Source organism: Dendrobates tinctorius, unplaced genomic scaffold (assembly GCF_039654945.1).
Source record: "Dendrobates tinctorius isolate UK_male_01 unplaced genomic scaffold, ASM3965494v1 ptg000019l, whole genome shotgun sequence".
NCBI classification, from domain to species: Eukaryota; Metazoa; Chordata; class Amphibia; order Anura; family Dendrobatidae; genus Dendrobates; species Dendrobates tinctorius.
Genome location: NW_027361687.1, coordinates 64,387,962 through 64,410,021, shown reverse-complemented (window position 1 = coordinate 64,410,021; position 22,060 = coordinate 64,387,962). Strand labels below are relative to the sequence as shown.

Genomic DNA, 22,060 nt, shown 5'->3' with positions numbered 1-22,060 from the left:
GCATTATAGATAAAAGATAGATAGAATATAGATGATAGATAGAATATAGATGATAGATAATAGATAGATAGATAGATAGATAGATAGATGATAGATAGATAGATGATAGATAATAGATAGATGATAGATAGATAAATGATAGATAAATGATGATAGATAATAGATGATAGATAGACAGATAATAGATAGATAACAGATAGATAAACAGATAATTGACAGATAGATAATAGATAAATATATAATAGATAATGTAGAAGATAGATAGATAGATAGATAGATAATACATAGATAGACAGATAATAGATAGATGATGCATAGATAATAGATAAATAGATAGATAGATAATAGATAGATGATAGATAGACAGATAGATAGACAGATAGATAGATAGATATATAGATAGATAGATAGATAGATAGATAGATAGATAGATAGAGACTTTTGATGCCAGGCCTAGACATATACTATTATTTGTCTCTCACTGCTGATAGTGACATGTAGAGTTGATGATTGCCCACACTGATTATCCTGTGATACAGATTATGTTGGTATATTGATTATAGATGCAATAATTGATACACAAGCAATAACCTTCCCAGATGTCAGTGTCCCCTTGCGCAGTGTCGGTGGATGTGTATCAGACACTACCATCTGATCAGCAGGCCTCAGCGACATGTTTGGCCACACGTAATGTTCCCTGTTACCCTAATGGTGGCTGCATGTGCTCGGTGGGGGATTTTTGCCCCTGGTACAGGCCGCAAGCTGCATATTGCCAGCTTACAATATATAATTGTATTTCTTATTTTCTTTTGTAGAGACATAAGAGGGGGCAATTCAAGAACAAAAAGGTATGAAAGCTTCAATTCTGTCACCTGATCTCTCTCTCTCTAAATATATATATATATATTCTTTGCACCCTTATACTATTTTATTGTTTTATTATAAATATTAAGCAAAGTCACACCGACAAACCATAAACATAGACTGCAAGAAAGAGAACTATGATATGCCATGGACTTCTATAGCCCCATCCTGGATCTGCCCCCATCCCCCCATCCACCTTCCCTATGCCATGGACTTCTATAGCCCCATCCTGGATCTGCCCCCATCCACCATCCCTATGCCATGGACTTCTATGGCACCCACCCTGGATATGCCCTAATCCCCCATCCACCTTCCCTATGCCATGGACTTCTATAGCCCCATCCTGGATCTGCCCCCATCCACCATCCCTATGCCATGGACTTCTATAGCCCCATCCTGGATCTGCCCCCATCCACCATCCCTATGCCATGGACTTCTATAGCCCCATCCTGGATCTGCCCCCATACACCTTTCCTACAGCCCCTACCCAACATCCCTACAGTCCCTATCCCTATTCCCTTTTGAACACTTGCTTTGGCAAAACTAATGTGTATTTAGTCCTGCCAATAAAGCTTCTTTGAATCTTGAATCTTGAACTACAGGCATCCAAAATCTATCTATCATTTATCTATCTATCATCTATCTATCTATCTATCTATCTATCTATCTATCTATCTATCTATCTATCTCTAGATCCAATATCAATCCAACAAATTCTATGCACCATATATATTTATCTATATATCTCTGTCAACTATAATCTCTCTATTTATCTCTCATATCTATCTATCATCTTTTATCTATCTATCTATCTGTCATCTATCTGTTTTCTATCTATCATCTATCTATCTATCTATTAATCTATCTATCCAGCTATCATCTTTAGAAAGGATGTTCACGTTGCCACACTCTCTGTTATCTATTATCTATTTCTCCGTTATCTATTATCTATTTCTATCTATCTCATATCTATCTGTCTGTCTACCTATAAGGAGATAGACATACTGCCCACTTTCCCCTTGTAGACACAGTATCATTACAGCATATTTTAATGTGCAACGTGCACTTGGACATGCTTTGTATGTGATAGTGTTGTGTTCTGCCCGACAGTAGGGAGAGCTAGGGTTAATGATTGGGACCAACCCAGAGTGGGAGTGGCTAAAGTGAAAGGACAGAGATGTTTCCTGTTAGAAAGACATATGGGATCCAGTGTGCCACAGAAGCATACCTAAAGTCTAATTAGTGAGCAGGGCCACGTGACATTGGTGTTCCTGAATTGAGTGGAGATCAAGGCAGTGGATAGCGACATCCGCAGTAAAGGAAGAAAAATGATCAAAGGACAGAGTGATGTACCAGAGATGGATCCTGGGACAAGACGCTTAGAAGTACAGCCCGAGTTCACCTGACAGACAGGTATCGGTAGTTCCCAGGTGTCATCAAGCAGAGAAGCTAAGTGCTTTCTACAGTGGCACACCAGTTCCCCTAAGGGAGAGGAGGACATGGAACCACGGGTTGAGGACAGGACTCTCACTTACCGGACTATAGTACCGCATTGGGCTGTGGTGAAGACAAAGGAACTTGAGGCAGAAACAAGTAAGCTTGGAAGAGGTAGAGAGACCACATGTGAAGATGCCCCATATTGTACATGCCAAGCAGGTGACGTTGGGCACCCACTGTCTATTCTACATAATCCCCAACAAGTTACTGGTAACTATAAGGCTATGTGCACACGCTGCGGTTTTGGCCACTGCGGATCTGCAGCAGTTCTGCAGACAGTGTACAGTAGCATGTTATCCTATGGGATTTACAATCCACTGTGCACATGCTGCGGATTCTTAACTGCGGAAAAGCTGCGGTTTTGAATCCGCAGAAAGAAATGACATGTCACTTCTCTTCTGCGGATTCTGCTGCGGTTTACCATCTCCTCCATTGTAGAGGTGATAAACCGCAGGGAAAACCGCAGGTCAATCCGCAGGTGAAACTGCAGGTCATTTTACCTGTGGTTCCGCAGATACAAATCCGTAGACCAATCCGCAGCGTGTGCACATAGCCTAAGCCTGTTTATTTCCGAGTGTTGATTGCCCTTATTGAATCGTTTAATATCCGATCCTGGACAATCAAAGTTACCAGCATCATATGGTCTGAAAGGGCCTAGCAAACCATAAATAAATATCACACACCAGCCAGGACCCCAAACTACATGTAGCGTGCCGGGGCCTCAAAGATGAGCACCTGTTACATATCTATCTATTATCTATCATCTAACTATCTGTTATCTAGCTATTACCTATCATCTATTATCTAGCTATGTCTTACCTATCTGTTATTTTTCATCTATAGCTACTAGCTATGTATCTATCCATCCATCTATTAACTATATCTATTACCTATTGTCTCTCTATTATCTATCTATCTATCTATCTATCTATCTATCTATCTATCTATCTATCTATCTATCTATCTAGCTAGCTAGCTATCCATCATTCCACCTATGTCTCATATCAATCTATCCATCTATCATACAGTATTTATTTCTCATATCTTCTATCTATCAAGCTATCTGTCTCTTCACAACCTTAGAGGGCAAAACTGTGATGTAAAAAGAAAATATTCACACAAGGTTGCTTACAAGCAAAGGAGAGAAAGTGAATCCCGGAGGTGGAGCTTCCAGACTGTAATTACATAGAGCAGCTAATAAACAGTATTATAAAGCAGGGGAGGGCACTATGTGGCGGTGCACAATGGAGCCCAACATCACCGTGTCTGACAGTGCTGGATAATAGCAGAAGAGCACATACAGCTCTAAAAGGAGAGAAAGAGCTCTACAATGTGTTATTTATATGTTATTTGTGTAGTATAAACAGGGTGTATACAGTGTAAACAGCCACATACACACAGCCACATACACACAGGTACATACAGCCACATACACACCGGTACATACAGTCACATACACACAGGTAGATACAGCCACATATACACAAGTACATACAGCCACATACACACAAGTACATACAGTCACATACACACCGGTACATACAGCCATATACACACAGGTACACACAGCCACATACACACAGGTACATACAGCCACATACACACAGGTACATACAGCCACATACACACAGGTACATACAGCCACATACACACCGGTACATACAGCCACATACACACAGGTAGATACAGCCACATACACACAGGTACATACAGACACTTACACACAGGTACATACAGTCACATACACACCGGTACATACAGCCACATACACACAGGTATATACAGCCACATACACACAAGTACATACAGCCACATACACACAGGTACATACAGCCACATACACACAGGCATATACAGCCACATACACACAAGTACATACAGCAACATACACACAGGTACATACAGCCACATACACACAGGTACATACAGCCACATACACACAGGTATATACAGCCACATACACACAAGTACATACAGCCACATACACACAGGTACATGCAGCCACATACACACAGGAACATACAGCCACATACACACAGGTACATACAGCCACATACACATGGATATATACAGCCACATACACACAGGTATACACTACCTCATACACACAGGTACATACAGCCACATACACACAGGTACATACAGCCACATACACACAGGCATATACAGCCACATACACACAAGTACATACAGCCACATACACACAGGAACATACAGCCACATACACACAGGTACATACAGCCACATACACACAGGTATATACAGCCACATACACACAAGTACATACAGCCACATACACACAGGTACATGCAGCCACATACACACAGGTACATACAGCCACATACACACAGGTACATACAGCCACATACACACAGGTACATACAGCCACATACACACAGGCATATACAGCCACATACACACAAGTACATACAGCCACATACACAAAGGTACATACAGCCACATACACACAGGTAGATACAGCCACATACACACAGGTATATACAGCCACATACACACAAGTACATACAGCCACATACACACAGGTACATGCAGCCACATACACACAGGAACATACAGCCACATACACACAGGTACATACAGCCACATACACACAGGTATATACAGCCACATACACACAGGTACATACAGCCACATACACACAAGTACATACAGCCACATACACAAAGGTACATACAGCCACATACACACAGGTATATACAGCCACATACACACAGGTATATACAGCCACATACACACAAGTACATACAGCCACATACACACAGGTACATGCAGCCACATACACACAGGAACATACAGCCACATACACACAGGTACATACAGCCACATACACATGGATATATACAGCCACATACACACAGGTATACACTACCTCATACACACAGGTACATACAGCCACATACACACAGGTACATACAGCCACATACACACAGGCATATACAGCCACATACACACAAGTACATACAGCCACATACACACAGGTACATACAGCCACATACACACAGGTACATACAGCCACATACACACAGGTATATACAGCCACATACACACAAGTACATACAGCCACATACACACAGGTACATGCAGCCACATACACACAGGTACATACAGCCACATACACACAGGTACATACAGCCACATACACACAGGTACATACAGCCACATACACACAGGTATATACAGCCACATACACACAAGTACATACAGCCACATACACACAGGTGCATACAGCCACATACACACGGGTACATACAGCCATATACACACAGGTACACACAGCCACATACACACAGGTACATACAGCCACATACACACAGGTACATACAGCCACATACACACAGGTACATACAGCCACATACACACAAGTACATACAGCCACATACACACAGGTGCATACAGCCACATACACACGGGTACATACAGCCATATACACACAGGTACACACAGCCACATACACACAGGTACATACAGCCACATACACACAGGTACATACAGCCACATACACACAGGTACATACAGCCACATACACACAGGTACATACAGACACTTACACACAGGTACATACAGTCACATACACACCGGTACATACAGCCATATACACACAGGTACATAGAGACACTTACACACAGGTACATACAGTCACATACACACCGGTACATACAGCCACATACACACAGGTATATACAGCCACATACACACAAGTACATACAGCCACATACACACAGGTACATACAGCCACATACACACAGGCATATACAGCCACATACACACAAGTACATACAGCAACATACACACAGGTACATACAGCCACATACACACAGGTACATACAGCCACATACACACAGGTATATACAGCCACATACACACAAGTACATACAGCCACATACACACAGGTACATGCAGCCACATACACACAGGAACATACAGCCACATACACACAGGTACATACAGCCACATACACATGGATATATACAGCCACATACACACAGGTATACACTACCTCATACACACAGGTACATACAGCCACATACACACAGGTACATACAGCCACATACACACAGGCATATACAGCCACATACACACAAGTACATACAGCCACATACACACAGGTACATGCAGCCACATACACACAGGTACATACAGCCACATACACACAGGTACATACAGCCACATACACACAGGTACATACAGCCACATACACACAGGCATATACAGCCACATACACACAAGTACATACAGCCACATACACAAAGGTACATACAGCCACATACACACAGGTATATACAGCCACATACACACAGGTATATACAGCCACATACACACAAGTACATACAGCCACATACACACAGGTACATGCAGCCACATACACACAGGAACATACAGCCACATACACACAGGTACATACAGCCACATACACACAGGTATATACAGCCACATACACACAGGTACATACAGCCACATACACACAAGTACATACAGCCACATACACAAAGGTACATACAGCCACATACACACAGGTATATACAGCCACATACACACAGGTATATACAGCCACATACACACAAGTACATACAGCCACATACACACAGGTACATGCAGCCACATACACACAGGAACATACAGCCACATACACACAGGTACATACAGCCACATACACATGGATATATACAGCCACATACACACAGGTATACACTACCTCATACACACAGGTACATACAGCCACATACACACAGGTACATACAGCCACATACACACAGGCATATACAGCCACATACACACAAGTACATACAGCCACATACACACAGGTACATACAGCCACATACACACAGGTACATACAGCCACATACACACAGGTATATACAGCCACATACACACAAGTACATACAGCCACATACACACAGGTACATGCAGCCACATACACACAGGTACATACAGCCACATACACACAGGTACATACAGCCACATACACACAGGTACATACAGCCACATACACACAGGTATATACAGCCACATACACACAAGTACATACAGCCACATACACACAGGTGCATACAGCCACATACACACGGGTACATACATCCACATACACACAGGTATATACAGCCACATACACACAGGTACATACAGCCACATACACACAGTTACATACAGCCACATACACACAGGTGCATACAGCCACATACAGGTATATACAGCGACATACACACAGGTAGATACAGCCACATACACACAGGTACATACAGCCACATACACACAGGTACATACAGTCACATACAAACCGGTACATACAGCCACATACACACAGGTAGATACAGCCACATACACACAGGTACATACAGACACATACACACAGGTGCATACAGCCACATACACACAGGTACATACAGCCACATACACACGGGTACATACAGCCACATACACACAGATATATACAGCCACATACACACAGGTACATACAGCCACATACACACAGGTATATACAGCCACATACACACAAGTACATACAGCCACATACACACAGGTACATACAGCCACATACACACAGGTATAAACAGCCACATACACACAAGTACATACAGCCGCATACAGCCACATACACACGGGTACATACAGCCACATACACACAGGTATATACAGCCACATACACACAGGTACATACAGCCACATACACACAGGTACATGCAGCCACATACACACAGGAACATACAGCCACATACACACAGGTACATACAGCCACATACACATGGATATATACAGCCACATACACACAGGTATACACTACCTCATACACACAGGTACATACAGCCACATACACACAGGTACATACAGCCACATACACACAGGCATATACAGCCACATACACACAAGTACATACAGCCACATACACACAGGTACATACAGCCACATACACACAGGTATATACAGCCACATACACACAAGTACATACAGCCACATACACACAGGTACATACAGCCACATACACACAGGTATAAACAGCCACATACACACAAGTACATACAGCCACATACACACAGGTGCATACAGCCACATACACACGGGTACATACAGCCACATACACACAGGTATATACAGCCACATACACACAGGTACTTACAGCCACATACACACAGGTGCATACAGCCACATACAGGTATATACAGCCACATACACACAGGTAGATACAGCCACATACACACAGGTACATACAGCCACATACACACAGGTACATACAGTCACATACACACCGGTACATACAGCCACATACACACAGGTAGATACATCCACATACACACAGGTACATACAGACACATACATACAGGTGCATACAGCCACATACACACAGGTACATACAGCCACATACACACGGGTACATACAGCCACATACACACAGGTATATACAGCCACATACACACAGGTACATACAGCCACATACACACAGGTGCATACAGCCACATACACACAGGTATATACAGCCACATACACACAGGTACATACAGCCACATACACACAGGTACATACAGCCACATACACACAGGTAGATACAGCCACATACACACAAGTACATACAGCCACATACACACAAGTACATACAGCCACATACACACAAGTACATACAGCCACATACACACAGGTACATACAGTCACATACACACCGGTACATACAGCCACATACACACAGGTAGATACAGCCACATACACACAAGTACATACAGCCACATACACACAAGTACATACAGCCACATACACACAGGTACATACAGCCACATACACACAGGTACATACAGCCACATACACACAGGTATATACAGCCACATACACACAGGTACATACAGCCACATACACACAGGTAGATACAGCCACATACACACAGGTACATACAGACACTTACACACAGGTACATACAGTCACATACACACCGGTACATACAGCCATATACACACAGGTACATACAGACACTTACACACAGGTACATACAGTCACATACACACCGGTACATACAGCCACATACACACAGGTATATACAGCCACATACACGCAAGTACATACAGCCACATACACACAGGTACATACAGCCACATACACACAGGCATATACAGTCACATACACACAAGTACATACAGCCACATACACACAGGTACATACAGCCACATACACACAGGTATATACAGCCACATACACACAGGTATAAACAGCCACATACACACAAGTACATACAGCCACATACACACAGGTGCATACAGCCACATACACACGGGGACATACAGCCACATACACACAGGTATATACAGCCACATACACACAGGTACATACAGCCACATACACACAGGTACATACAGCCACATACACACAGGTGCATACAGCCACATACAGGTATATACAGCCACATACACACAGGTAGATACAGCCACATACACACAGGTACATACAGCCACATACACACAGGTACATACAGTCACATACACACCGGTACATACAGCCACATACACACAGGTAGATACAGCCACATACACACAGGTACATACAGACACATACACACAGGTGCATACAGCCACATACACACAGGTACATACAGCCACATACACACGGGTACATACAGCCACATACACACAGGTATATACAGCCACATACACACAGGTACATACAGCCACATACACACAGGTGCATACAGCCACATACACACAGGTATATACAGCCACATACACACAGGTACATGCAGCCACATACACACAGGAACATACAGCCACATACACACAGGTACATACAGCCACATACACATGGATATATACAGCCACATACACACAGGTATACACTACCTCATACACACAGGTACATACAGCCACATACACACAGGTACATACAGCCACATACACACAGGCATATACAGCCACATACACACAAGTACATACAGCCACATACACACAGGTACATACAGCCACATACACACAGGTACATACAGCCACATACACACAGGTATATACAGCCACATACACACAAGTACATACAGCCACATACACACAGGTACATGCAGCCACATACACACAGGTACATACAGCCACATACACACAGGTACATACAGCCACATACACACAGGTACATACAGCCACATACACACAGGTATATACAGCCACATACACACAAGTACATACAGCCACATACACACAGGTGCATACAGCCACATACACACGGGTACATACATCCACATACACACAGGTATATACAGCCACATACACACAGGTACATACAGCCACATACACACAGGTACATACAGCCACATACACACAGGTGCATACAGCCACATACAGGTATATACAGCGACATACACACAGGTAGATACAGCCACATACACACAGGTACATACAGCCACATACACACAGGTACATACAGTCACATACACACCGGTACATACAGACACATACACACAGGTGCATACAGCCACATACACACAGGTACATACAGCCACATACACACGGGTACATACAGCCACATACACACAGGTATATACAGCCACATACACACAGGTACATACAGCCACATACACACAGGTATATACAGCCACATACACACAAGTACATACAGCCACATACACACAGGTAGATACAGCCACATACACACAGGTACATACAGCCACATACACACAGGTATAAACAGCCACATACACACAAGTACATACAGCCGCATACAGCCACATACACACGGGTACATACAGCCACATACACACAGGTATATACAGCCACATACACACAGGTACATACAGCCACATACACACAGGTACATGCAGCCACATACACACAGGAACATACAGCCACATACACACAGGTACATACAGCCACATACACATGGATATATACAGCCACATACACACAGGTATACACTACCTCATACACACAGGTTCATACAGCCACATACACACAGGTACATACAACCACATACACACAGGCATATACAGCCACATACACACAAGTACATACAGCCACATACACACAGGTACATACAGCCACATACACACAGGTATATACAGCCACATACACACAAGTACATACAGCCACATACACACAGGTACATACAGCCACATACACACAGGTATAAACAGCCACATACACACAAGTACATACAACCACATACACACAGGTGCATACAGCCACATACACACGGGTACATACAGCCACATACACACAGGTATATACAGCCACATACACACAGGTACATACAGCCACATACACACAGGTACATACAGCCACATACACACAGGTGCATACAGCCACATACAGGTATATACAGCCACATACACACAGGTAGATACAGCCACATACACACAGGTACATACAGCCACATACACACAGGTACATACAGTCACATACACACCGGTACATACAGCCACATACACACAGGTAGATACAGCCACATACACACAGGTAGATACAGCCACATACACACAAGTACATACAGCCACATACACACAAGTACATACAGCCACATACACACAAGTACATACAGCCACATACACACAGGTACATACAGTCACATACACACCGGTACATACAGCCACATACACACAGGTAGATACAGCCACATACACACAAGTACATACAGCCACATACACACAAGTACATACAGCCACATACACACAGGTACATACAGCCACATACACACAGGTACATACAGCCACATACACACAGGTATATACAGCCACATACACACAGGTACATACAGCCACATACACACAGGTGCATACAGCCACATACACACAGGTAGATACAGACACTTACACACAGGTACATACAGTCACATACACACCGGTACATACAGCCATATACACACAGGTACATACAGACACTTACTCACAGGTACATACAGTCACATACACACCGGTACATACAGCCACATACACACAGGTATATACAGCCACATACACACAAGTACATACAGCCACATACACACAGGTACATACAGCCACATACACACAGGCATATACAGCCACATACACACAAGTACATACAGCCACATACACACAGGTACATACAGCCACATACACACAGGTATATACAGCCACATACACACAGGTATAAACAGCCACATACACACAAGTACATACAGCCACATACACACAGGTGCATACAGCCACATACACACGGGTACATACAGCCACATACACACAGGTACATACAGCCACATACACACAGGTGCATACAGCCACATACAGGTATATACAGCCACATACACACAGGTAGATACAGCCACATACACACAGGTACATACAGCCACATACACACAGGTACATACAGTCACATACACACCGGTACATACAGCCACATACACACAGGTAGATACAGCCACATACACACAGGTACATACAGACACATACACACAGGTGCATACAGCCACATACACACAGGTACATACAGCCACATACACACGGGTACATACAGCCACATACACACAGGTATATACAGCCACATACACACAGGTACATACAGCCACATACACACAGGTGCATACAGCCACATACACACAGGTATATACAGCCACATACACACAGGTACATACAGCCACATACACACAGGTACATACAGCCACATACACACAGGTAGATACAGCCACATACACACAAGTACATACAGCCACATACACACAAGTACATACAGCCACATACACACAAGTACATACAGCCACATACACACAGGTACATACAGTCACATACACACCGGTACATACAGCCACATACACACAGGTAGATACAGCCACATACACACAAGTACATACAGCCACATACACACAAGTACATACAGCCACATACACACAGGTACATACAGCCACATACACACAGGTACATACAGCCACATACACACAGGTATATACAGCCACATACACATAGGTACATACAGCCACATACACACAGGTGCATACAGCCACATACACACAGGTAGATACAGCCACATACACACAGGTACATACAGACACTTACACACAGGTACATACAGTCACATACACACCGGTACATACAGCCATATACACACAGGTACATACAGACACTTACACACAGGTACATACAGTCACATACACACCGGTACATACAGCCACATACACACAGGTATATACAGCCACATACACACAAGTACATACAGCCACATACACACAGGTACATACAGCCACATACACACAGGCATATACAGCCACATACACACAAGTACATACAGCCACATACACACAGGTACATACAGCCACATACACACAGGTATATACAGCCACATACACACAGGTATAAACAGCCACATACACACAAGTACATACAGCCACATACACACAGGTGCATACAGCCACATACACACGGGTACATACAGCCACATACACACAGTTATATACAGCCACATACACACAGGTACATACAGCCACATACACACAGGTACATACAGCCACATACACACAGGTGCATACAGCCACATACAGGTATATACAGCCACATACACACAGGTAGATACAGCCACATACACACAGGTACATACAGCCACATACACACAGGTACATACAGTCACATACACACCAGTACATACAGCCACATACACACAGGTAGATACAGCCACATACACACAGGTACATACAGACACATACACACAGGTGCATACAGCCACATACACACAGGTACATACAGCCACATACACACGGGTACATACAGCCACATACACACAGGTATATACAGCCACATACACACAGGTACATACAGCCACATACACACAGGTGCATACAGCCACATACACACAGGTATATACAGCCACATACACACAGGTACATACAGCCACATACACATAGGTACATACAGCCACATACACACAGGTATATACAGCCACATACACACAGGTACATACAGCCACATACACACAGGTGCATACAGCCACATACACACAGGTAGATACAGCCACATACACACAGGTACATACAGACACTTACACACAGGTACATACAGTCACATACACACCGGTACATACAGCTAAATACACACAGGTACATACAGACACTTACACACAGGTACATACAGTCACATACACACCGGTACATACAGCCACATACACACAGGTATATACAGCCACATACACACAAGTACATACAGCCACATACACACAGGTACATACAGCCACATACACACAGGCATATACAGCCACATACACACAAGTACATACAGCCACATACACACAGGTACATACAGCCACATACACACAGGTACATACAGCCACATACACACAGGTATATACAGCCACATACACACAAGTACATACAGCCACATACACACAGGTACATGCAGCCACATACACACAGGTACATGCAGCCACATACACACAGGAACATACAGCCACATACACACAGGTACATACAGCCACATACACATGGATATATACAGCCACATAAACACAGGTATACACTACCTCATACACACAGGTACATACAGCCACATACACACAGGTACATACAGCCACATACACACAGGCATATACAGCCACATACACACAAGTACATACAGCCACATACACACAGGTACATACAGCCACATACACACAGGTACATACAGCCACATACACACAGGTATATACAGCCACATACACACAAGTACATACAGCCACATACACACAGGTACATACAGCCACATACACACAGGTATAAACAGCCACATACACACAAGTACATCCAGCCACATACACACAGGTGCATACAGCCACATACACACGGGTACATACAGCCACATACACACAGGTATATACAGCCACATACACACAGGTACATACAGCCACATACACACAGGTACATACAGCCACACACACACAGGTGCATACAGCCACATACAGGTATATACAGCCACATACACACAGGTAGATACAGCCACATACACACAGGTACATACAGCCACATACACACAGGTACATACAGTCACATACACACCGGTACATACAGCCACATACACACAGGTAGATACAGCCACATACACACAGGTACAGACAGACACATACACACAGGTGCATACCGCCACATACACACAGGTACATACAGCCACATACACACAGGTATATACAGCCACATACACACAGGTACATGCAGCCACATACACACAGGTGCATACAGCCACATACACACAGGTATATACAGCCACATACACACAGGTGCATACAGCCACATACACACAGGTAGATACAGCCACATACACACAAGTACATACAGCCACATACACACAAGTACATACAGCCACATACACACAAGTACATACATCCACATACACACAGTTACATACAGTCACATACACACAAGTACATACAGCCACATAGACACAAGTGCATACAGCCACATACACACAAGTGCATACAGCCACATACACACAAGTACATACAGCCACATACACACAGGTAGATACAGCCACATACACACAAGTACATACAGCCACATACACACAAGTACATACAGTCACATACACACCGGTACATACAGCCACATACACACAGGTAGATACAGCCACATACACACAAGTACATACAGCCACATACACACAAGTGCATACAGCCACATACACACAAGTGCATACAGCCACATACACACAAGTACATACAGCCACATACACACAGGTAGATACAGCCACATACACACAGGTACATACAGCCACATACACACAGGTAGATACAGCCACATACACACAAGTACATACAGCCACATACACACAGGTACATACAGTCACATACACACCGGTACATACAGCCACATACACAGGTACATACAGTCACATACACACCGGTACATACAGCCACATACACACAGGTAGATACAGCCACATATACACAAGTACATACAGCCACATACACACAAGTACATACAGCCACATACACACCGGTACATACAGCCACATACACACAGGTAGATACAGCCACATACACACAAGTACATACAGCCACATACACACAAGTACATACAGCCACATACACACAAGTACATACAGCCACATACACACAAGTACTTTCAGCCACATACACACAGGTAGATACAGCCACATACACACAAGTATATACAGCCACATACACACAAGTACATACAGCCACATACACACCGGTACATACAGCCACATACACACAGGTAGATACAGCCACATACACACAAGCACATACAGCCACATACACACAAGTACATACAGCCACATACACACAAGTACATACAGCCACATACACACAGGTACATACAGTCGCATACACACCGGTACATACAGCCGCATACACACAGGTAGATACAGCCGCATACACACAAGTACATACAGCCACATACACACAAGTGCATACAGCCACATACACACAAGTACATACAGCCACATACACACAGGTAGATGCAGCCACATACACACAGGTACATACAGCCACATACACACAGGTACATACAGTCACATACACACCGGTACATACAGCCACAAACACACAGGTAGATACAGCCACATACACATAAGTACATACAGCCACATACACACAGGTAGATACAGCCACATACACACAAGTACATACAGCCACATACACACAAGTACATAGAGCCACATACACAGAAGTACATACAGCCACATACACACAGGTAGATACTGCCACATACACACAGGTAGATACAGCCACATACACATAAGTACATACAGCCACATACACACAGGTAGATACAGCCACATACACACAAGTACATACAGCCACATACACACAAGTACATAGAGCCACATACACACAAGTACATAAAGCCACATACACACAGGTAGATACTGCCACATACACACAGGTAGATACAGCCACATACACACAAGTACATACAGCCACATACACACAAGTACATACAGCCACATACACACAGGTATATACAGTCACATATACACAAGTACATACAGCCACATACACACCGGTACATACAGCCACATACACACAGGTAGATACAGCCACATACACACAAGTACATACAGCCACATACACACAGGTACATACAGTCACATACACACCGGTACATACAGCCACATACATACAGGTAGATACAGCCACATACACACAAGTACATACAGCCACATACACACCGGTACATACAGCCAAATACACACAGGTAGATACAGCCACATACACACAGGTAGATACAGCCACATACACACAGGTAGATACAGCCACATACACACAGGTACATACAGCCACATACACACAGGTCCATACAGTCACATACACACCGGTACATACAGCCACATACACACAGGTAGATACAGCCACATACACACAAGTACATACAGCCACATACACACAAGTACATACAGCCACATACACACAAGTACATACAGCCACATACACACAGGTAGATACAGCCACATACACACAAGTACATACAGCCACATACACACAAGTACATACAGCCACATACACACCGGTACATACAGCCACATACACACAAGTACATACAGCCATATACACACAAGTACATACAGCCACATACACACAAGTACATACAGCCACATACTCACAAGTACATACAGCCACATACACACAGGTAGATACAGCCACATACACACAGGTACATACAGCTACATACACACAGGTACATACAGTCTCATACACACCGGTACATACCGCCACATACACACAGGTACATACAGCCACATAAACACCGGTACATACAGCCACATACACACAAGTACATACAGCCACATACACACAGGTAGATACAGCCACATACACACAAGTACATACAGCCACATACACACAAGTATATACAGCCACATACACACAAGTACATACAGCCATATACACACAGGTATATACAGTCACGTACACACATGTACATCTACATACACACAGGTATACACAGCCACATACACACAGGTAGATATAGCCACTGCTAGAGGGGCACTGCTAGACCTATTAAAAACCAACAGGCCAGACCGCATATCAAATGTAAGGGTTGGGGGTCACTTGGGTAATAGTGATCACAAATTAATAAGTTTTCATGTATCCTTTAATAAGATGTGCAGTAGAGTGGTTACAAGGACACTAAACTTCAGGAAAGCAAATTTCCAACGGATAAGAGATGATCTTGGTGCAATTAACTGGGACGATATCCTGAGACATAAAAATACACAAAGAAAATGGGAGACGTTTATTAGCATCCTGAATAGGACCTGTGCACAATATATACCGTATGGGAATAAACATGCGAGAAATAGGAGGAAACCACTATGGCTAAATAGAGCTGTAAGGGGTGCAATAAGAGATAAAAATAAAGCATTTAGCGAATTATGGCAAGTAGGTAGTGATGAGGCATTAAATAAATAAAGAAAATTAAATAAATTCTGTAAAAAGCAAATCAAGACAGCAAAGATTGAGACAGAGAGACTCATTGCCAGAGAAAGTAAAAATAATCCCAAAATATTCTTTAACTACATAAAAAGTAAGAAACTAAAAAATGATAGTTTTGGTCCCCTTAAAAATAGTCTTGGTGAAATGGTGGAGGAGGATGAGGAAAAAGCCAATACGCTAAATGACTTTTTTCAACAGTATTTACACAAGAAAATCCCATGACGGATAACATGATCAGTGATAACAAAAATTCTCCATTAAATGTCACCTGCTTAACCCAGCAGGAAGTACGGAGGCATCTAAAAATCACTAAAATTGACAAATCCCCGGGCCCGGATGGGATACACCCCGGAGTACTGCAGGAATTAAGCACAGTCATAGATAGACCATTATTTTTAATCTTTAAAGATTCCATAATAACAGGGTCTGTACCACAGGACTGGCGTAAAGCAAATGTGGTGTCAATATTTAAAAAGGGGACAAAAACTGAACTCGGAAATTGTAGGCCAGTAAATTGAACCTCAACTGTGGGTAAAATCCTGGAGGGTTTTCTAAGAGATACTATACTGGAGTATCTGGAGAAGAATAACCTCATGACCCAAAATCAACATGGGTTTACAAGGGACCGTTCCTGTCAGACTAATCTGATAAGCTTTTATGAAGAGGTAAGTTCCGGACTGGACAAAGGGAATGCAGTGGACGTGGTGTACAAGGACTTTTCAAAAGCTTTTGATACGGTGCCACACAAAAGGTTGATACATAAAATGAGAACAATGGGGATAGGGGAAAATATGTGTAGGTAGGTTAAGAGCTGGCTCAGGGATAGAAAACAAAGGGTGGTTATTAATGGAGCACACTCGGTTAGCAGTGGGGTACCCCAGGGGTCAGTTTTGGGCCCGCTTCTTTTTAACATATTTATTAATGACCTTGTAGGGGGCATAGAGAGTAGAATTTCAATATTTGCAGATGACACTAAACTCTGCAGGGTAATCAATACAAAGGAGGACAATTTTATATTACAGGAGGATTTATGTAAACTAGAAGCTTGGGCTGATAAATGGCAAATGAGCTTTAATGGGGATAAATGTAAGGTCATGCACTTGGGTAGAACGAACAAGATGTATAATTATGTGCTTAATTGTAAAACACTGGGCAAAACTGTCACTGAAAAGGACCTGGGTGTATGGGTGGACGACAAACTCACATTTAGTGGCCAGTGTCAGGCAGCTGCTGCAAAGGCAAATAAAATAATGGGATACATTAAAAGAGGCATAGATGCTCATGAGGAGAACATAATTTTACCTCTATATAAGTCACTAGTGCAACCACTCTTAGAATACTGTGTACAGTTCTGGTCTCCGGTGTATAAGAAAGACATAGCTGAACTGGAGCGGGTGCAGAGAAGAGCGTCCAAGGTTATTAGGGAACTAGGGGGTCTGCAATACCAAGACAGGTTATTACACTTGGGGTTATTTAGTTTGGAGAATCGAAGGCTTAGGGGTGATCTTATTACAATGTATAAATATATGCGGGGACAGTACAAAGACCTTTCTAATGATCTTTTTACTCTTATACCTGTGACGGGGACAAGGGGGCATCCTCTACGTCTGGAGGAAAGAAGGTTTAAGCATACTCATAGACGCGGATTCTTTACTGTAAGAGCAGTGAGACTATGGAACTCTCTGCCATATGATGTTGTAATGAGCGATTCCCTACTAAAATTTAAGAAGGGGCTGGATGCCTTTCTTGAAAAGTATAATATTACAGGGTATATACACTAATTTCCTTAATATTGCGTTGATCCAGGGAGCTAGTCTGATTGCCGTATGTGGAGTCGGGAAGGAATTTTTTTCCCCAATGTGAAGCTTACTGTTTGCCACATGGTTTTTTTTTGCCTTCCTCTGGATCAACATGTTAGGGCAAGTTAGGATAGGATATGGGTTGAACTAGATGGACTTAAAGTCTCCTTTCAACCTTAATAACTATGTTACTATGTTACATACACACAAGTACATACAGCCACATACACACAGGTATTAACAGCCACATACACACAGGTACCTACAGCCACATACACACAGGTATATACAGCCACATACACACAGGTATATACAGCCACATACACACAAGTACATGCAGCCACATACACACAGGTACATACAGCCACATACACACAGGTATTTACAGCCACATACACACAGGTATTTACAGCCACATACACACAGGTATTTACAGCCACATACACACAGGTATACACTACCTCATACACACAGGTACAGACAGCCACATACACACAGGTATATACAGCCACATACACATGGGTACATACAGCCACATACACACAGGTACATACAGCCACATACACACAGGTACATACAGCCACATACACACGGATATATACAGCCACATACACACAGGTATACACTACCTCATACACACAAGTACATACAGCCACATACACACAGGTATTTACAGCCACATACACACAGGTATTTACAGCCACATACACACAGGTATACACTACATCATACACACAGGTACAGACAGCCACATACACACAGGTATATACAGCCACATACACACAGGTATTTACAGCCACATACACACCGGTATGCACTACCTCATACACACAGCCACATACACACAGGTAGATACGGCCACATACACACAAGTACATACAGCCACATACACACAGGTACATACAGCCACATACACACAGGTACATACAGCCACATACACACAGGTAGATACAGCCACATACACACAGGTATATACAGCCACATACACACAGGTACATACAGCCACATACACACAGGTATTTACAGCCACATACACACAGGTATACACTACCTCATACACACAGGGTCATACAGCCACATGCACACCGGTATACACTGCCACATACACACCAGTATATGGGTCGCCCTCCCAGGGCTGTGGGGTACTCGGTAGCGGGCCGGTATCAGTGGGATGTGTCACGGTGGTGGTGACCCGGACCGTGGCCCTGGGTGCCCAAGTAATTGGAAGATGTAAATGGTGGAATGTAGTTAATGGAATAGTTTCTGACACCACCTGTGGTGTTCGGCAAAGGGAGGTGTTAAGCCGACGCTCCAGACAGATCCTCCGGGACAGATGGTGTGGTGCAGCAATGATGGTATAGCCCTCCACAGGCAGGGCTGTTGTTCCAGGGCAGGGTAGATGTGGAGACACTTAGATGGTGTAGTGTCCGGCGTAGGGGATGTAGCAGTGCCAGGTGGACGGGCGCAGGAAGAAATGGAGGACACCAGGGCATGTAGTTTCAAAGCTTTACTCACAGTCTGTAGTGCCCGCTTCTGAGCCGTGTCCTCCGGGTCAGG

General features: G+C 43.4%; 2 protein-coding genes and 1 long non-coding RNA gene across 3 annotated transcripts in view; all 3 read left to right on the top strand.

Moving 5' to 3' along the window:
• Positions 1–22,060, top strand: part of LOC141083011 (uncharacterized) — a 46,804-nt gene that overhangs the window by 3,317 nt on the left and 21,427 nt on the right. The window contains exon 3 of the long non-coding RNA XR_012230623.1: positions 816–848. This is a non-coding gene — a long non-coding RNA (uncharacterized lncRNA). The remainder of the gene's footprint in view (positions 1–815; positions 849–22,060) is intronic.
• LOC141083098 (uncharacterized) overlaps positions 2,494–22,060 on the top strand; it is a 28,815-nt gene continuing 9,248 nt past the window's right edge. Inside the window, exons 1-2 of the mRNA XM_073567285.1 lie at positions 2,494–2,520; positions 3,720–5,840. Of these exons, the coding sequence (XP_073423386.1) occupies positions 2,494–2,520; positions 3,720–5,840 (2,148 nt within the window). The remainder of the gene's footprint in view (positions 2,521–3,719; positions 5,841–22,060) is intronic.
• On the top strand, positions 7,194–11,572 carry LOC141083010 (uncharacterized). The gene is made up of 2 exons (XM_073567148.1): positions 7,194–10,422; positions 11,173–11,572. Exons 1-2 carry the CDS (start codon positions 7,285–7,287, stop codon positions 11,464–11,466), a joined length of 3,432 nt encoding a protein of 1,143 aa, XP_073423249.1. The 5' UTR covers positions 7,194–7,284; the 3' UTR covers positions 11,467–11,572.